Source organism: Puma concolor, chromosome D4 (genome assembly GCF_028749965.1).
Source record: "Puma concolor isolate L17-30 chromosome D4, mPumCon1.1.hap2, whole genome shotgun sequence".
Lineage (NCBI taxonomy): Eukaryota > Metazoa > Chordata > Mammalia > Carnivora > Felidae > Puma > Puma concolor.
The window spans coordinates 70,407,140-70,427,690 of NC_141679.1; the positions used below are offsets into that span (position 1 = coordinate 70,407,140).

General features: G+C 46.2%; 3 protein-coding genes across 4 annotated transcripts in view; 1 reads left to right on the forward strand and 2 right to left on the reverse strand.

Moving 5' to 3' along the window:
- Window positions 1-4,201: 4,201 nt before the first annotated feature.
- ACTL7B (actin like 7B) lies at window positions 4,202-17,993 on the reverse strand. The gene is made up of 2 exons (XM_025913002.2): window positions 17,857-17,993; window positions 4,202-5,593 (listed from the first exon to the last, which is right to left on the reverse strand). Exon 2 carries the CDS (start codon window positions 5,550-5,552, stop codon window positions 4,299-4,301), a length of 1,254 nt encoding a protein of 417 aa, XP_025768787.1. The 5' UTR covers window positions 5,553-5,593; window positions 17,857-17,993; the 3' UTR covers window positions 4,202-4,298.
- Window positions 10,711-12,239, forward strand: ACTL7A (actin like 7A). Its single transcript, XM_025912832.2, has one exon. The coding sequence runs from the start codon at window positions 10,797-10,799 to the stop codon at window positions 12,117-12,119; it is 1,323 nt and encodes a 440-aa protein (XP_025768617.1). The 5' UTR covers window positions 10,711-10,796; the 3' UTR covers window positions 12,120-12,239.
- Window positions 16,677-20,551, reverse strand: part of ELP1 (elongator acetyltransferase complex subunit 1) — a 57,660-nt gene continuing 53,785 nt past the window's right edge. For both annotated transcript variants that reach the window (XM_086683646.1, XM_025925119.2), the window contains exon 37: window positions 16,677-18,010. In XM_086683646.1, coding sequence (XP_086539772.1) covers window positions 17,943-18,010 — 68 coding nt within the window. In that variant the 3' untranslated portion in view covers window positions 16,677-17,942. The remainder of the gene's footprint in view (window positions 18,011-20,551) is intronic.

A 20,551-nucleotide genomic window follows, 5' to 3' on the forward strand; every position in this document is an offset into this window, starting at 1 on the left:
GTCAAGTAGAACATCATTAATAGTTTGTATTGTAATAAAATTAATCGCTTAAACCCATCTTCTGCAGATAAGTCTTAGAGCAGACTTGGTAATTAACACTAGGGGAAAAGAGATCAGGCCGCCCAGACAGGCAGTGACGAGGACAGGCTGCTTGCCACATCTAAATAGTAGCATTTCACTACATGATGTCACTCTAATACTTGCTTATTTATGTCTCTGGCAACCTCAGGCATTCTTAACTTTTATACCTCAAGTTGAGTATGAAATTATACCATATGTGTTGATCGTTACTTGAAAACGATTTTTATGTCAATCTTTTTTCGTGGTTAAAGAAATCGGTAATTTGCAGGAAGGTAGGAGACGAAGGCAAAGAGGCATTTGGGAATCACAAGACTTTGATTTAGCACAAGACTGATTTATCAGGCAGCTGAACTGGGACACGATTTTTAGCCTCACCAGGCCACAGTGTCCTCCTCTGTAAAATGGGGAAAATACTTGTAACTTCTACCTCCCAGACTGAGAGTAAGTCATTTCGGTAGGCATGTACTAAGCACCCACCCTGTGGTGTCCTGCACTGGGCTTGCAGAAAACAAAGATGAGGAAGTCAAACTTCCTGCCCTTGAGGAGCTCCAACTTCAACCTCAGGGACAAATATCTAAACCAGAGAATACAGTACAATGGCCAGTAGACACTCTTAGGTTTTTGCACTTCAGCCTTACTGTTTCCTGACACTCTCTAAAATCTTGATAAAAATTCTTCCCATGTAGTAGCCTTTTTGTTGGTAAATAAATGAAGTGTTGGTCTTAAAATTTCAATTATAAGAGCCCTCTCTAATCCCAGCCCCTCCTCCACACAAACTGCCCTGGAGGAACACAACTATTCAGAAGGAAACAGGCGGAATGTCCCCAGTTGCAAGTGGCCAATACACTCACTGATGAGTCACGAGGAGGCTGAATGCATCGGCTCCTGGAAACACCGTCTGACAGTAGAGGGAGCTCTAGGCTCTGTTTCATTCTGATGTCACTTACCATCAGGGCACCAGCTACCCGAGTTCCATGCTCCCTGATGGGTCAGCTTCAAGTTGGCTTCTTGGTAAGAAACGTTGCCACAGCAGTTCTAGGCCATACCAATCCCATGTCAACCTTCCCAGTGAAAGGCCTGTGCCTCAGCTCCGGCACACTGAGGTCACGTGCTCGCTCCTGGCCCACCGTTGCGGCCAGGCAGATGGTGGCTCTGTGACTGGCTTAGTCCCTTGGCTCTGGAGAGGGAGTCAGCCTGGGGCCACGTGTGATGCCCATGCAGAAACTGGAAGTTGTGGGATAGGACTGAGGCAGAACTGAAGGCATCAACTGTTGATTCCACGAAGTGTGGCTTGTGCTCTGGGGGAGGAACAAGGGGATGCAGGCCAAGTTCATGACCTGCTCTTCACCCACACTCCTCCTCTCTGTACCAGCACTGCCCTCACAGAAAGAGCTCTTCAGTGTTTTGCCTGTGAACGTCATACTTAGAGGCTGACCATTCTGCTCACCCCTCTACCTGCAGGGAGAGGGAGGGGGACTGTGCTCTCAGAGACCATCAGTTCTCATCCCCTCCCCTACCCCATTGTGTCCCACAAACTTCACTTTTAGATCTCCTCTACTTGGCATTTCCAAGTCCCCAAACCCTACTTGTTCTGCAGGACAGGAAAGTCACCTTCCCCTACTGGGAGCCTCTTGCAAGCTTCAGACTGCAACCTTCCTGCCCTGCACCCACTTTCCTCCTTCTAGAATCAGGCAGACATCTCTGGCCTCCTGCAGTGTCTCTACCATCCTCATCTGCAGTGGGAGTCTACATCTGTATTCTTCCACTATCACGCAGTCTTACGAGGGAGAGGAAATAAACACACGTTTGGTTGGTCATTTTAGGCAGGAAGTCACTGATCCATATTTTCCCACCAAAATTAAATGTTGTGTCTGTGACTGGCTTGAACAAATTCATGTCAAGTATTAAGTGATTAGTGTTTTTACAGCCTCTGGCACACAGGGATAACTTTGGAGGAGATAACCAGGCAGCAAGGGCAGCGAAGCTATAACTGGAGACGGAAGTTGCTGAGGGTGTGGGGAGCAAGGAGCTGATGGGGGTCAGGGGCTAGACACAGGCGTGGTGTCTGGACATCTTCAAGATCAAATGTGCAAGAGGGTTGCCGTTCAGTGCTAGCTTTCTGCCTGTGACGTGGGGCACGTCACTTTCCTGTTTCCTTGTCCAATCTCATCAGGATTTTAGGATTAGTATTTGTCAAAGGTATTTTGGGTGCAAGCGATAGAAGTGAATACTGGCTAATTAAGCAAAAGATGTTGCAGCAGCAGGTATGCATGAAGAGATCAGGGTGGTAGAGACTTGGGCGACCTGAAGAATGTGAGACCCACTGAAAGAATTCGCATTCAGGAAAACACACATACACTGTGCCTGCCAAACAAAATGTGCCTACTGGCACCATCAACCTACTGGCCCCCAGTCTGCATCTCTCTCTACAGGAAGAGCCCAAGTGCCTGCACAGCACCAAGGCCCTGCCAGTCCCAAGGGGACTCAAACCCCAGGCTAGAAACCCAATTCTGGGCAATGGGGAAGGACTAAATGGCAAGGCATTGGGCAAGAAAGACCATATCTGGTTCTTTCACCAGTACACAGCCTCCAGCATAGGCCCAGGACAGACACAGCCTCATGGACCACCCCAAATCAGGACTCTGTCTAAGGTAAGAGGCAGCTCAGGGAAAATTAAGTAGCCCATCAGATAACAGAGCTCACCAGTGTCCAAGCCCACAGACAGCAGAAGGGAGCAGGGAAATAGGAAGGAGCCACCCTCTTGTAGCTGGACATTCATCCCTCAACTGAAATCTCATGACACTCACCCTCAGTCTTGAAGCCAAGTGGTCACCCCACTTAGCCCTTCTTCATTTACAGCTTTCCAATACACCACCTCCACCTTCCCACCCCAGAAACACTGAGCTCAGGCCTCATCTCCCTACCAACATGGGTGACCACCCAATCTCCCACTGGCTGTGTGCAATCCCAAGGGAAGGGCCACATTCTGGTCATTCTGTCTCCAGCTCTGGGTTCCATCCACAGTAGGTGCTTGGTAAGTGCTTAATGGTTGCTAACCATGAAGAACCATTGCTCTAGACTCCCCACCCCCCACCATCCCCCTTGGCCAATTCATGTTGGAAACTTAATGTCCAAGATTAACAGTATGAGGTGGGCCTTTGGGAACTGACTAGGTCTGAGGGCAGCCATCATGAATGGGATCAGTGCCTTTATAAAAGGCCTCAGAGATTTCCCTAATCCCTTCCACCATGTGAGAACACAGCAAGATGTGGGCAGTCTGCAACCCTGAAGAGGGCTTTCTCCAGAACACAGCCATGCTGGCACCCCAATCTTGGACTTAGAGCATCCAGAAATAAACTTCTATTGTTTGCAAGCCACCTGGTCTATGATATTTTGTTATAGCAGCTCACCCTAAAGCAACCATGTTTGCCCTTCTGGAAACAATCATAACCTAGGTCAGAAAACTTGGGCTCAGCCATTGACACAGGCACTTCCTTCCTGGTCCTGTTTCCCCATGTCTACAGCAGGGAGAGAATCACGTGATTTCTAAAGGGCTTTCTGGTTTTTCTAGATTCAGTGGCTTTGCTCTGTGAGTGCAAAAGTAGCTGCAGTTTTGGCTGGGGTTGGTAGGGAAATGGCCCCTCACAATCAGAAGATGCATGCCCAAGGTCTATGCCCCTGAAAAGGGCAGGCAGTGAGGGGTGAGAGAGAGAGCCTGGGAGATCAAGCAAGGATGAAGCTGTGTGCAGCAGTAGGAAGATGTGACCATCAGGGCCAGAAACAGGACACCTGGCTAAGCCTCCCACCCCCACCGGACAACGGGTCCCAAGCTAGTCCCTTAATATGAGCCTTTATTTGCCTCTTGGCCCACAGACAAACAAGCAGTATGTCGCTGAGCTGTGTTTTGAGCTCCAAGGAGCTAAGGGAACACACTGGGCTCTGAGACGATGTCACCTTCATGCTGGGGGTTCAGGGGGATGGGTCAGTGAGGCACAGCCCCCTGCCCCACCGCCCACCTGCTACTCTTGACCCAGCAGAGCCAAAGGTGCAGAGATTTCTAAGCCCAAATCCCCACCACCTGCTGTCAGACTAGAGCAAGAAATCCAGACCACACAAGAACCAGTGCACGTTAAAGTTTTATGTGAAATTCTGTAAATGTGTATAGAGTGGCCGGAGGCCACCTGACCGCCAGGCCTCGCCTACCAGGGCACCGCCGCTCAGCACTTGCTGTAGATGGCCGCCCCGCCCCGCTCCTCAAACTCTTCCTTGCTGACCCACAGCTGCTGGAAGGCCTGCAGGGAGGCCAGGATGGAGCCGCCAGTCCACACGGACGTCTTCCTCTCAGGAGCAGCGGCCACTGCAGGGCTGTCCCCGGGGCAGAGGAGGCTCAGCTCCCTCTGGAAGCGCTCAGGGAAGCCTTCCAACATGGTGCAGCCACCACACAGCAGCACGTTGGCGGCCATCTCCTCCTTGAAGCCCGCCTCCTGGCAGCGGTCCAGGCAGGCGGAGGTGAGCGCGGGGAGGCCCGGCTGGTTGCTGCCCACCAGGGTGGGCTTGAAGAGCATCTCGGCGCACTGGAAGCGTTCCTGGCCGATGGTGATGAGCTGGCCGTCGGGGAGCTCGTAGTCCACGCGCACCTCCTCCAGGCCCAGGCCGAGCTCTTGCTCAGGCACGAGTGCCGAGTAGCAGCACTTCTTCTTGATGTGCTCGATGATGTGCAGGTGGTCGTCCGTGAACTTGTGGCCGGCCTCGTTGAGCAGCTGCAGCAGGTAGGTGGTGAGGTCGCTCCCGGCATAGTCGGCGCGGCCCGTCAGGCCCGGAAGCACGTCTCCTTCCGAGATGGGCACCACGTGCGAGACGCCGTGCCCGCTCTCCACGACCAGGCCCGAGGTCTTGCCGTACGAGTAGATGGACAGCAGCGACTGGGACGTCACGTGCATGGCAGGGATACCAAAGGTCTCGAACATGAGCTCTGCATACTTTTCCCGGTTGCTGCTGGGGCTGAGTGGGGGGTCAGAGACCAGCACGGCGTGCTCTTCGGGGGGGATCTTCATGGCCGTGTGGAAGACGTACTCCCAGATGCTCTGTACGCAGTCCCAGTCCACCACGATGCCATACTTGAGCGGGTTCATCAGCTTCAGGGGCGCCTCCATGTTGAGCAGCTCATGGCCCACGTAGGTGTCCTTGCGGGTGTCGCCAGCATCGGCGGCCTCGGAGTAGCGCTTGCCCACAGTGGAGGAGATGAAGTAGGTGGGCCTCGGCTCCCCCGCGTAGCCACACTTACAGTACTGGGAGCCCAGGTCAATGATGAGTGCCTTGATCTTGCGCACTTTCTTGGGCTTCAACTTCAGCTGAGTGGCTGACCCAGTCTCCCGGATGCCAGCATCAGGACCCGGCTGTGTTCCTGCCTCTCCAGGATCACCCTGAGCCGTGCCCACGGGCATGGGGCTGGGGCTGCTCCTCGTCGCCATCTGCCTTCTTTGCTCACCTTTCTCACATCCACATCCTAGAGCTCCGTGGGGAGAAATAAGAGGGTTCGCCTCCAGCAGTGCCTTGGTAACCCCTGAGGATTGTGATGTCACTGAGGGCTGATCCATTCTGGCAGCCCGGGGAGGGCTTGGCCTTGGCAGGTCCTTGATCTGTCACCCCCACCACCATCTACCTAACTCCACTTGTCTCCAAGACAGAGCAGGCAGCCAGCAGTTGTAGAAATCCAAGCACACTGGGGTCTTAGGCTTCTGTGCCCTCCCCTTACGTCCCTAATGCCCCGCCCACTGACTGAACACCTCTTCCTCCTCTGCTTCCTGGCTTGGAGGGTGATAAGTATTTGAGCCCCTACAGTAAGCCAGGCACAGTATCAGGTACCTCACATATGTTACTACACAGAATCCTGAGGCAGGGCAGAGCTGAGGAAATGAAGACTCAGAATTTAAATGATTTGCCCAAGAGCAAACAGCTCTTCAAAAGTGTGTATTTTCTCTCAAGTTCACTCAACTCTAGTTCGCCAGGTCTTAAAGAGTATAAGGGTCTCAACAGTACTTTGGTCCCTTCATTCAACATTTATTGGGGTTTGTGACAGGTCCAGCCCAGTGCAGCCTGCTGGCGACAGATGACAGAACCCTGGCTACAGCAGTGTCCAGTCTAGGTGGGACAGAATGGACAGAGAGGTTTGCAAGTGGAAGTCTACTGGGAGAACAAAAGTATACGAGGAAAGAGTGGTTACTGAAGGAAGGGAGTAGCAGGTTCTCCAGAAAAGTGATGCTAAGTCGACTGCTAATGGGTATGTGGTTATTTGTCAAGTAGCTAGGAGGAGGGACGGGGATCCCAAGCAGAGAGCACAGCCTGAGCAAAGGCTTGGGGTGATGTGGGAGGACATGGTGGGAAGGTTCCACTTAATAGTTAAGTGTCTGGAAAAATAGATGGGGCTAGAGAGGTAATGGAGCCAACTAGGTTGGGCCTCAAATGCTAGGAGTAAGAGTTTGGGGTAAATGGAGGAGAGTATGCTAAGCTAAATCAGTCAACCAGAGAAAGACAAATAACACATGATTTTACTCATATGTGGAATTTGAGAAACAAAACAGATGAACATAGGGGAAGGGAAGGAAAACTAAGATAAAAACAGAGAGTGAAGCAAACCATAACAGACTCATAAACACAGAGAACAAACTAAGGGTTGCTGGAGGGGAGGTGGGGGAGGGATGGGCTAAATGGGTGACTGACATTAAGGAGGGCACGTGTTGGGATGAGTTCTACTCCTGAAACCAATACTACACTGTAAGTTGATTAACTTGAATTTAAATAAATAAATTAAAAAAATAAATGGAGGACCAATGGGGAACCAATGAAGACTTTAAGCAGCGGGTGGTCAGATCAGACTTCTGGAAAGTTTGAAAAAGACTTGTGTTTAGCTGTAATGTAGAGAGGGGCAAGACTCTGAGACCTGAAACACCACTGAAGATATTCTTGTAAGACTTGAAGGTGATCTAAGCCAGGCTGTGATAATGAGGAAGAGAAGGAGGAACAGGTTCTACAGAAGTTTAGAAGGTAGAATCTCATCTACTTGGTTGGTTCCCCAACTATCCTCACTTCAACCCAAGCTCTTATTCTAGCATTTGAGGCCTTCTCTCATTACTCCTATGACATTTTTAACCCCAAACACTGCATTTATGTCAGATGATTTAACTAGATGTGGGGAGTGAGGGAGAGGGATGAACCCCTCACCTGTGCCAAAGCAAAAGATCCACAGTGTCTGTCATCCACAACAGACGAATTCATTAGGTTTCCATAGGACCCTCCACCCCAAACTGTCTTCCCTCAAAAAACAAAAACAAAAACAAACTCCTCCAGGTAATTCATAAGAAACACTGTGCTTTGGCATTTTCTTTACTAGATTCTTTCTTCCCTTCTGTAGCTGTTAAAATTACAGCTAGTAATTTTAGTTACTAGTTCACATTTCTTTTAAAAATTAAGGGTGTGCGGAGTCCCAAAAACCAGAGCAAGCATACCAGCTCGGGGAAAAATGTGTTTCTTGGTCTCATCTTCCCAGTTTTCTTTTTCCATTACAGGAGAGCCTCAGGGTTGCTTTCAAGAAGGGTTACCTCATGGTTTTCTAGCCTTGGGCTAGAGGAGCAAAAGTAGGTGAGAAAATGTGGCCCAAGATAGTTTGAGCAATACAGGGTGCCTCTAACCTTGAGGGACCTCACCAGAGACCCCAGGGAGCCCACAAGTACCTTAGATGGCTAGTGACAAGTATGGGGGCTTGTGCATGCCACGGACTGTAGGTTTTGGGTGCAGTGTGCCAACAGTCTCCATATTCTCCCATCATCAATACCATTAACTGTGTCCTGACCACAAGAGAAGGAACACAAGAGAGTGGGGGGCGGGGTACATAGAAGCTAAGGGAAAAGGATTTCACTTACGAAAGAGCATTCAAGCATGCAAAATCCTGAGAAGTGAAATAAAAGGAGTAAAAAATGTCCAGCAACTTTAGCCTGAAGGATGTGGTGTGGACCCTGAGAGTCCCTGTACTCTTGGGCTTTACAAACAAGATGGGACAACTGGCTTTAAGCCAGCACAGCACCTCTCCCACCCCTAGTGAAAGAAGGAGCTAAGAAGGGGCGAGCATGGGCAGTGGGGGAGGGGCGTGTGAAACAGCCTGTCAGGCTATAGTCTCTCAGTGAAGTAGGAAGAAAGGTCAGGTGACAGGGTGAATAATGGCTCCCAAAAGATGTCCACATCTTAATCCCTGGAATCTGTGAATGTTAGCTTTCATGGTAAAAGGGACTTTGCAGATGTGAGTTAAGGAGTTTGAGATAGGTTACCCTGCATCATCTGACTGGGCAGAAAGCAATCACAAGGATTTTCCTAAGAGGCAGAAAGGAGGGTCAGGTCCCAGAATATGTGACAACAGAAGAAGTCAGAGAGGCCTTGAAGTTGAAGGGGTCACAGGCCAAGGAATGTAGGTGGCCTCTAGGAGCTGGAAAAAGCAGGGAAACGATTACTGCCTAGGACCTTGGGAAGGAATGCAGCCATACTGATGGCGCGATTTTAGCTGAGACTGACTGTGGACTTCTCACCTCCAGAACTGTAGATAATAAATTTGTGTTTTAAGCCACTAAATTTGTGGTAATTTGTTACAGCGGCCATAGAAAACTGTAAGCACATGCTTTTAGAGAAATCCAGGGCAATAAAAATGTGCTAAGCAGGGGCGCCAGGGTGGCTCAGTTGGTTGAGCATCTGACTTCAGCTCAGGTCATGATCTCATGGCTCGTGAGTTCGAGCCCCGCGCTGGGCTCTGTGCTGACAGCCTAGAGCCTGGAGCCTGCTTCGGATTCTGTGTCTCCCTCTCTGAGCCTTCCCCACTTATGTTCCGTCTCTGAACAATGAATAAACCTTAAGAAAAAGAATTTTTTTTAAATGCTATGTAGCTGCAGATCTGTCAGAATTCAAGAGGAGGGTTGCAAAGGAAAAACAGGTCATTCTAAATTAAATATGCCTTTGGTTATCACACAAACATTCTTTTCATATGATGTCAAACAATCCAAGTTGGCCATGCAAATCCCTACTGAACAGCAGAGGCAAGTAAACAACTTTTCAGGCAGCCAGGTGTACAGAAAAGCACTTTCCTATCCCAAAATTCAACACCATCTCATCCTCTACCCACCAAACCAAAAAGTTGTGACTTTGTCTTTGAGAGGACACCTTGACTGCTCCCATCAGCAGTCACAAGACTGGACTTGGTCCTTTTCTTCTCTCACACCCCTCAGGGAGCCAACAGCACCCCCAGCAACCTCCTTAAAAAGTAGGCCCACCTACTTGTAATGTAATTGTAATGACTGCTCTTTTATGAAAAGTATGGGACTACATAACAAAAAGCTGGGTTCGGGATGCTTTCACAGTGACAGGTGTCAGCACCAATGTGCCCAGCTTCAGAGATGGCACGTGAGATGGTGGCCATGCAGCTTCAGAGACACACTGTGGGTCTCACCAAGGTGTGTCCACACCACACCCCTGGGAAGTAGTCAGAGTTGGGAGAGCTTGGCCACCGCTGGATGGACATCCATGGGTGAGCTCCACACCCTAGAGCCTCAGTGTTCTCATCAGTGCAATTCTGCACGGTCCAATCTCGCTGCCAACCTGCATGGAGTATGTGCACAGATATGGGCCTAAAAATTATTCTTCTGCAGGCTGTCCTGAGAAACAAGGGAGACAGAAGTGCTCAGTCACCAGAGCAGCAATTAGTCCTGCTAAATAAACTGGGTAGTGTCCACAGTGCTCAAAACTCCCTAGTGCTTTCTGATCTCACGCAGAGTCAGAACCAAAGTCCTAGTCATGGCCCAAGAGGATGGATGTGGGCTGCTCACCCTTCCCGCCCCTCCTCCCCGCTCATAGTTTTCCTTGCTCTCCCCACTCGGCCACGTGGGTCTGGGGATCCTTTAACTCAGGGGCCAGCAAACTTTTTCTATATGGGCCTGATAGTAAAAATTTGCACTTTTGTGGGCCATGTAGTCTTTGTGGCAATGAGTCCAATTCTGTGGTGGTAGCACAAAAGCAGCCATAGACAAGATGTAAATGAGCATGTGTTTAAATAAAAGTTTATTTACCAAAACAGGCAGGCCCTAGTTTGCTGACCCCTTCTCTCACTCATCAGTCACAGCTGCACCCCCATCATCTGCACCTGCTGCTCCCGATATGCAGGATGTACACGTGGCACCCAGCGTCCCTCACCTCCTCAGGTCTTCATTCAAGTGTCACCCTCTCAGGGACCTCTGCCCAGGCACATTAACACAGCCACCTTCCCCAATCTCTTTCTCTGCTTTTTCTCTTTTTGCCCTTAACATTTTCTGTCATCTCTTTGTTTTGGCTATTTTCTATCTCTTCCCAACCCCCAGTGACTAGAACGAAACTCTACAAGGGCAGAGATTGTTTTTTTTCTCCACGGCTGCCTTTTATTCCCAGCTGCCTTGCCCATTGCAAGTGATCAATAAATAACTGGTTGGCTAAATCAGGTTTATTACAAAATCTAGAAAAAGGTAAGTCACCTCTAAAACAAGTCCACCCCAACATGGGACACAGGTTCCCGGCATCTAGAAAACCCAGGTCACCAGATTATGTCATAATCAGTGATGTCATCGCTGGGAATTTCTCAAGTTGCCATCTGATATAAGCCTTTCAGGCCTTGAAGCCTGTGGGATTGAGGAACTTTCTGAGAGCAAATGGCTCTTGATAGCATGTGGGCTCCACAGGCAGCAGTCATCGGGGATGGGCCTGCCAAGAGAGTAGGTGAACAGGTCTCCCCACAGACACACATCCTCCAGACTGCCTCCTTAAAGGATGGCCCGGCAAAGCGGGCAGTGTGGGTCCGCTGTAACTGTTCAGAGCCAGAAGAACCTACTAACTCAAGAACGGTTAAGGACAAACCCAAGGCAGACGTGACCAAAGCAGTGGTTGTGGACCTCGGCACTGGCTACTGCAAATGTGGCTTTGCCGGGCTGCCAAAGCCCACCCATAACATCTCCACAACAGTGGGGAAGCCCTACATGGAGACGGCTAAAACTGGGGACTATCGCAAGGAGACATTCGTGGGGCGGGAGCTCATCAATCCAGAGGTTCGTCTCAAGCTACTTAATCCTCTGCGACATGGCATCATCGTGGACTGGGATTCCGTGCAAGATATCTGGGAATATCTCTTCCATCAAGAGATGAAGATCGCCCCAGAGGAGCATGCGGTCTTGGTTTCAGACCCACCCCTGAGCCCACACACCAACAGGGAGAAGTACGCTGAAATGCTGTTTGAAACCTTCAACACTCCTGCAATGCACATCGCCTATCAATCCCGCCTGTCCATGTACTCCTATGGAAGGACCTCAGGCCTAGTGGTGGAAGTTGGCCACGGCGTGTCCTACGTGGTCCCCATCTATGAGGGTTATCCCTTGCCCAGCATCACCGGACGGCTGGACTATGCGGGCTCTGACCTGACGGCCTACTTGATGGGCCTGATGAATAACTCGGGGAAACGCTTCACCGAGGACCAGATAGGCATTGTGGAGGACATTAAGAAGAAATGCTGCTTTGTGGCCCTGGACCCCATCGAAGAGAAGAAAATCCCTGCCACTGAGCATACAATCCAGTACATACTGCCTGATGGGAAGGAGATACAGCTGTGCCAGGAAAGGTTCCTCTGCGCAGAGATGTTCTTTAAGCCTTCTCTGATCAAGTCCATGCAGCTGGGGCTTCACACCCAGACAGTGTCTTGCCTTAACAAGTGTGACATTGCCCTCAAACGGGATCTCATGGGGAACATCCTGCTCTGCGGGGGGAGCACTATGCTCAGTGGATTCCCTAACCGGCTGCAGAAGGAGCTAAGCAGCATGTGTCCCAATGACAGCCCCCAGGTAAATGTGTTGCCCGAAAGAGACACTGCAGTATGGACGGGCGGCTCCATCCTGGCATCGCTTCAGGGCTTCCAACCACTGTGGGTCCACCGCTTTGAGTACCAGGAACATGGGCCTTTCTTCCTGTACAGAAGGTGCTTCTGAACTCTGATAAAGCATGGTTGCCATGCATCCGCTTTGCTGAGTGAGCGCCCGCCATACACACAGAGAGCTGAGCCCGCATGTTTGCTCCTGTAGTATTAAACAATCCTCATGTTCCCTCCACAGTGTTTCTCTATTTCCTGACTTAGTAAGAACAACTTCACAATATGCAGCATGTACCATAAAATATACTTTTGTCACACAAGAGTGGGAGGGGTGGTGACACAACAAAGACATATATTACGTGCTGCCTGCTTAAACATTCCTGACAAACAACTAGCTCTAACATTATTCTGTCCCTTTTGTGTATTCCCTTTTAGGAACTATCTCATTGTTAAATCTGCTCAGGAGGGGCATGTGATGAAGAGAGAGAGGAGACAGTATGTTAGGGCATGTAAGAACAGTTCTTTTGGTAAACAGCAATAGGAAGTATGCTATAATGGCTCAACTTCCCATAGAGCAGCAGAATACATATCATGCTTCGTGGAGGCTTGTAAAGAGCTGATGAGGGTGTCTGATCCCTGTGCTAACTGTACTTCTAGTTCTGAACGTGAGTCATACCTCAATACTAGTTCTTATCAAGCCACCATGGTGGCTGCTTGCTGAAACCTGGCATATTATGAGCAAGATATGCGTGTGTGTCTGAAGGGGATAGCTATACAGCTGTTCATCTCCTACTAGATGGGATTCCTCATCAATCTGTAGGATATACAGTTAGAATCTGGGGTGGGCGAGGATAGAGGCTGCCAGTTCTGGGGCTAAGGGTATGGGTTTATAGGAACCTTCCCTATGCTGGTCATTCTAACACAACTGAGGAGCCAGAAGGAACGCACAGCCCTCAGAACCAGAGAAGCCCTTCCAGGGCCCAGGCACGTTCTGCGGTGGTCCTGTGGGGTCAGTTTGTAAATGGAACACAGATTTTTTAGAATAGTCCCCAATACATTCTCTGCCCTGTCTAAACCTCAGCATCTGAACACTGGCAGGGAGCAGCATCAAATAGAAGGAAATGGGCTTTGAACTCTGTGATTTAAAACTGATTTCACTACCACCTAACTCTGATCTGAGTCTACTTACCTATAATATTGAATTCAAATGCCTACTTCACACAAGTGATGTACAAAACAGAGATAAACACTCAAACACTAGAATTTGGCCTCTGGGAGATGACCACAAGAGCTAGCTAGAATTACCTTGCAGACTTCTACCTCTTATACAGGAGCCCCAAAGTCTTAACCATGCTTCTTAGTCATATGTACACCCAAAAGTACACATTCAAGCACTCACAGGAGAGGTACGGCATCTCTACAATCCCCAGGGAAAAGCCCTACAGAGCCATCTTCATAGTATCTGCCTTGAAAGACCTGATCCAGGCACAGCTGACTGGCACCAGCAAGCTGGAGTAGAGAAGGAAAGACAACACAGAAGGGCATGCGGAGTTCCTACAGTTGACCAAGGATGACTAAACCTTATCCTGAAGTATCAAAGGATCACCTAGAAGTTGGGTACATTGACTTGAGAGAGAAGTTTAAGGTCTTATCAACCTCAGTTTCTGCCCAAACCACTCTTAACATTCCATGAACACTACTGGGCAGATTGAAATTTGTTTAATTCCTCCAGCAGGGGTGGTAAAACCTATGGGCTCCACCTAGGAATAATATTTTTTGTTTGTTTTTTGAAAGAGAGAGTGTCTGCGTGCAAGTGGGGGAGGGGCAGACGGAGAGAGGGGGAGGGGGGAGAGAGACAGAGAAAGAGAGAATCTTCAGCAGGCTCCATGTGAGATCATGAAGGACCAAAGCCAAAATCAAGAGTCAGATGTCTAACCGACTGAGCCACCCAGGCACCCAAGAATAATATTTTAAAATCTAGAAAATAAAATGGGATTACAGAGAAAACCAATCATATGTCTTTAAATCCCTTAAGTATCTATGATCCCCAAGTCAAGGATCCCCAAAAAGGTGAGTCTTAATGAAGGGGAAGCATGGGAGGTGGCTCTGGAGGGAATCTTCAGGCCATGGTAGGCCTAAATGTTCTGCTGCACTTTAAAATGGAAACATTCCAGAGACACCTGGGTGGCTCAGTCAGTTAAGCGCCCAACTCTTGATTTCAGCTCAGGTTACGATCTCATGGTTTGTGAGATCGAGCCCTGCATTGGGCTCCACAGTGATAGCATGGCACCTGTTTGGGGTTCTCTCTGTTCTCCTCCCCCTCTCATGCTGCAAGCTCTCTCTCAAAATAAATAAACCTGAAAAAAAAAATGAAAAAATACCAAAAAAAGGAAAAACACCAATATAAAGCTGAACAACTACTTATCTTTTCAAAACAGTATGAATTCTCACTTGATCCTTACACAATTCCCCTTGTAGGAAAGAAAGCCATCCTCACCAAAAAATAAAATAAAATAATAATAAAAATTAATTAATTAATTAATTAATTAAAAATGAGAGAGAGTGCTATGAATAGTTTTGGTAACTACGTGAAAGTCATCTTAGCCTAGTGGTTCTCAACTGGAGGCAATTTTGACCCCCAGGGGACATTTGGCAATGTCTAAAAATATGTTTGGTTACCAGAACAGGAGTGGGGGTGTATACGGTGCCAGCAGCTAGTGGGTAGAGGCCAGGGTTATTGCAAAACATCCTATAATGCACAGGATAGCTCCCTCCAACGAAGAATGATATGAACCAAAATGTCAATAGTGCTAAGGTACACAATGGTGCCAGTGGGTACACAAGGTTGGAGGAAAGCAAGATTCAGTGAGATTAAGTATCTTTGGGGTGGGGAGAGGGGAAAATGGGTGATGGACATTGAGGAGGGCACTTGTTGGGGTGAGCACTGGGAGTTGTACGTAAGCGATGAACCATGGGAATCTACTCCAAAAACCAAAAGCACACTGTACACACACTGTATGTTAGCCAATCTGACAATAAATTATATTTTAAAAAAAGTCTTTGTCCAAGGGCACGAAGATGGGTGGACTCAAGGCCTTGTTCTTTCCTGTATACCAGAAGAACATCTGTTGGCCTTAAAATGTGGGGGACTTTAGAGCCAATAAGATTAATGGTGGAGTAGGCATGAGGCACAGGCAAGGGCTCAGGGAGCATAGAAAACACAGAAATCAAGAGCAGGTCTTCAGTGTCCCCAGATGTCACCGTATTAGCTTTGACTGGTCTACAGCATCTCGGAGATTAATGGTTACCTAGCTTAAGATGTTCAGGTTCCTCACCTCAGTTACTAACAAATACAACAGACAAGGAAGGACAGCCAGAAACTCCCGAGGGCTTGTCCAGGTGGTGCTTCTAGTGAAGCACAGAAGCTTATGGACTGGTACAGGAGGCAGAAAAAACAGCTGATTTTGTTCCCCAAACTGATAATCACCTTAAATTACTAAGACTCATTAGTTTTACTCATTTAAAAAAACAAAACAAAAACCTTCAATTATGGCTATGAATAAAAGGTGAGCATGTGTGTGTACATACACAAATATGTGTGAATATATGTATGTGTAGACATGTACAGAAAATGAATTTACTTAAAAATATGTGGCAGTACTAAGAAACTACACCAAGCTACACTCATAAACACATAATGAAAATATTACCTCCTGCCTCAGTTTTGTTTTTTTTTTTTTAATTTTTTTTTTCAACATTTATTTATTTTTGGGACAGAGAGAGACAGAGCATGAACGGGGGAGGGGCAGAGAGAGAGGGAGACACAGAATCGGAAACAGGCTCCAGGCTCTGAGCCATCAGCCCAGAGCCCGACGCGGGGCTCGAACTCGTGGACTGCGAGATTGTGACCTGGCTGAAGTCGGACGCTTAACCGACTGCGCCACCCAGGCGCCCCTGCCTCAGTTTTTTTAAAGTATAAATTTAAAATGGACTTTGTTTGTAGGAGACAGTCCTCTGCAAGTTGCCTCTTGATGTCTAGAGCATCCAAGCAAAGCTTAATCAATGGAACCAACAAAGTAACTGAGGTTTTTTTTTTAGCTTATTGCAGCATGAACTTGTTTTGGGACAGAGTCCAAATTTGGGGGAAGAGTTATATATTCTTTTCTAGAACCCTGACAGAACCCTTCCCCCAAATCATGTGTTCATCACTTCTAGGAGTTTCTCCTCCTCCCATACACTGCACTTTCCCCATAAATTCTTCCTGGACTCTGCCTTCAATTCAGAAGGTCTGCTCCAGCCTGCTGCTTCTCCAAATGAACAAAATTCCATCTTGCTCACAGGAAAGAGATAGCAATTGACAGTAACTTATATTCACACAAATTCTTTCTTGCTGCTTCAATACATTATCTTCCGGGAACTGAACATCCATAAAAAGTCACACCATTGCCAATCCACTTCTATTTCCAACCACTTCTATTTCCAATGCATCAAGCATGGATGCCTTCACTATTATCCATAGCAAGAGCACTACATTGTATTAGGATGTCATCTAAGTTACTATGTTCATTTACCCAGGACAAAGAGTAGTCACAAAGCACTTTCAGCCTTTCAGTGTGGAGCACTCAATTATAGCAAATCCATTATGGGCAGAAGTCAAAAAGTACATTTCTACAAGGCAGGAGATATCTTTTTTTAATGTTACTTTGTGAAATTTTTCAGACACATAGGAAAGCTTAATTACACCAGCAAACACACCTAGATTCTACAGTCAACACCATGCTACTCAGGGACCATCTTTCATTACAATTCTGGGCATATCCACATTCCGAGGACCGAAGGCAGCATTCTCAGTTCATGTGCAGTCATGAAGGTCTTGTTCTGGTACTAAAAGCATGGAAGAAAATTTTAACCTTACCCAAACATCAGCCACAAAACTGCTGTCTAAATGAACTGAGCTTTTTCTAGATTTACCCAAAAGAAAACATCCTCACTTTTTCCAAAGAAAATAACTAAAAGACAGAGATCAGTGAAGCACAATAAAGAAAAATAAATGAAATGGCCTAGACACTGACAGAATAAACCTTTTAGTTAAAAGCAGCAATTATTTGGAGAAAAAGGAGTAACTTACAACTGTGTACACTGCTCACCATACCAAATGTGCCTGATACTGTTACAGAAATTCTCATCTGTTCCAGCTCTGACACTACTAACTCTCTAGCAGAAAAGTCACAGGCAGTAAAGAGAGTCCCTGTAAACACTGTAGTGACAGGAGCTCAATGCAGTTGTAACTAACTAGAAGCACATAACCTGGTAAGACATTACAAGATAACAGCTGTCAGCATAGGAACGCTGAGAATTTCAAAGGATATATTTAGCTTTATATTCTGCTTTAGCTCAAGGTGAAGAAGTCATTTGAGTGATTAAGTGTCACTACATGTTGACAGAACAGCCACGTTGTGTATATATATAATGCTCTCCTCCAGGTACATAACAGTTTAAAAACATTATTTTCTTTTCCTCACACTTTTGAGGGAGAAGCCATGAAACATTATTCCCAATTAACTGAGGCACAGATCAATTATGTGACTTATCTAAGGTCCCAAAATGAATCAGACTTGTAGCTAGGTATGAAAGCCAATCTTTTGATTACCATAAATACCAAAAAAATGCTCTCACACAGCACTAAACAAAAGAACAGTAATTTGTACAAACTGATGGTACATTGGTTAAAGCTTAAAGTTTTGCTAATGATTAAAGTTAGGCACAAAATAACATAAAATGGAACTGCTTGGTGTCTGCTTAGGTCTGCTGTATAGAGCAGCTCTCTACAATGCTAAGGTAGATTACTGTCTGACTCTTCCCAGTTCCCAACAGCCAGGCCTCAAGGAGTGAGGAGCGGAAGGAAAACAGTCTCTGCTGGGGTCCTCCTAACTGGGGTCAGTCACTCTAGAAGGCTCAGTTTCCACGGGGTTCTTTTGTTGATCTTTGGGGGTATCAAAAGCTCAGCATCTAAAAGAAAGGAAAGGGAAACTGTGACAGACACACTCTCTTGTTGCTGGGAGCTGAGGCAGGAACTCTAGCCTGAAAGTAGACGACTGGGCTTTGCAGCTACAAGATAAACATCAGACCAGAGCTAATGTCTGTTACCCTTGCAACCTTCAGTCAGAAGAAACACAGCCTAGAGGCCCTGCCCCAAGAAGAGGAATTTCCATTTCAGGCATGTGGAAGGATATAAGAAAAAATGTCCACTGAGTGATTCAAAGTAGAAGTATGTTCTAGATTTTGAATGGGAGAGGGTGGTGGTAGTGGTTACAAGGCTGTATATGATCATTAAATCTCATCACACTGTACACCTAAGATCTGTACATTCCACTATCTACAAAATTTACCTCAATCATAAGAGTAAAAGAAAAAGTGGTGGCATGTTATTCGGTAAATAAAGTTAGCCAAGAGAAAATATTTTATGACCAAAAAAATTCTACAAACATACTGATCGATAAAAATGTCCTTACTTAAAAAAAAAAAAAAAAAAATGTCCTTACTTTTAGAAAAAAGCAAATGGAAAAGGGAAAGATGGTTGGGGTAAAATTATAACTGTTAGCTCAAACTCTAAAACTCCCAGGCCCTCTTTCTTTTTTTAATACTTTATTTTTTAAGCAATCTCTCCATTCAACGTGAGGGTCGAACCCACAACCCCGAGATCAAGAGTCACACACTCCACCCAGGCCCTCTTTCAATTAGATTTGTGGTAGCAAGAGGTATCTATAGGTAGCAGAGATGTGAGAAAATATGTACATATAAAGGTGTTCTTTCTCAGCACTATTCGTAATAAAGTGCCAACAAAAGTACACCTGTATATATGAGCCACACAGACATTAAAAATTATTTTCACGAATATTTAACGTGAGGGGGACCTGGGTGGCTCAGTCAGTTAAGTATCTGACTCTTGGTTTTAGCTCACGGTTCATGAGCTCAAGCCCTGCATGAGTGCAGAGTCTGCCTGGGATTCTCTCGCTGCCCCTCCTTCCCACTCTCCCCACCCCCCCCCCCGCCAAATAAATCAACTTAAAAAAAATAACATTTAACATGAGAGAAATGCTCAAAATAAAATGTGTTTAAAAACATGATTGCCATATTACACATAAATACATGTACTAGAAATTATCAAATTTTAATATTCTTTGATGTAATTTTCTGTACAATCCAGAATTTCACTACTATTCACATCAGTTTGATAATTTCATGTACAATTAGTGTTTTCTACTCCCCCAAAGAGCTATACAAATAAAAATACCATAGGAGGTTTTCCTTATTTCAGGATACTGATACTGGAAATTCATTATCAGCAAGGCCCATCATTCCATGTGAGACAGTTGATTAAACTTTAAATGAGACCATCTTTTTTATAAAAACATTACAAAATACTCTATTTTGTTAAAAAATTAGACGCAACTACGTTTGATTTCTATACTTAACTAAGAATACCAAGTATTGACTTTTTGGCAGGAAAACATAATTGTTCGGCAAACTGTATAAGGACAAGACATGACATCTTTTACCTTTCCACATTTGAATTTCACAGCTACAAGAGTTATTTTTACAAAAATACTTTGAGAGTTTTATCAGTTTTTCCAAGACTTTTCTTAATTTTTTGATTGTCAAATCATTCTCATTTGGAACACTTACTTTGTTATTATCAATTGTAACTAATAAGCCCAATTCAGCTATGAAGATTCAAGCACTTCTCTGATAACATTTTAATCCATTTTACGAAATTCTACATTTTTGTAAGACTTGTAACTGATCTGTATGATAACACATTGTAAGCATGAAAGAGACAATGCCCATCAAGTCCTGGATCCCAGCAGCAGGAAGTGTGAGTTTGCCTAAACTCCCTTTAGCTGGGGGAGGGGCAGTTGAGGAATATTTGCATGGGACTAATTTTGTCAGTAGTTCCTCTCCCTATTTTTAGATTATGAGACCCTCTCTTTCCCTACACTATCTTGTAATACCCACAAGGACGTGATAATACTTATGTATTCAGATAACGAGCCTCAGAATATTACTGTCTTTAAGGCTGAGCTGGAAAATGAGAGTGCTCTTTGATAAAGCCACCAAACTACTCTAGAGAAATCAGTTGACTAGACTTGACTGGAAGGTCAGCATCTGGCCAGGAATGAGGATAGTGGGGCACAAATCACAACTGGATTGGACAAAGTACAAACTGAACAATTACTAAGCTGCCTCAAGTCTAAGATGAATTTTTAGCATCTCAGAAATAAGTGTATGCTTTGGGACTGGTAACAAAAGCAGCCTGTCAGCCTTTAAGAAGAAGGGGAGCTAGGAATACAGTAGTTACTGTCCAGATATAGGAGTTGAGCTGGGATGGAAAGTAGTTAATTTATTCCTGGCAGCAACATAAGCTGTTAAAATTAAACTTAATGCGAAACCCCAAAGGCTACTTCAAATGTCATCAGAATGCTAGTATAGAATAGCATTTAAACGGAAAAAATTCAGAATGTTGTTGCCTGTCACATGCTGGAAAATGCA

Coding starts and splice junctions, on each gene's coding strand:
- ACTL7B (XM_025913002.2), bottom strand. CDS start 5,552: ATGGCGACGAGGAGCAGCCCCAGCCCCATGCCCGTGGGCACGGCTCAG.
- ACTL7A (XM_025912832.2), top strand. CDS start 10,797: ATGGCTCTTGATAGCATGTGGGCTCCACAGGCAGCAGTCATCGGGGAT.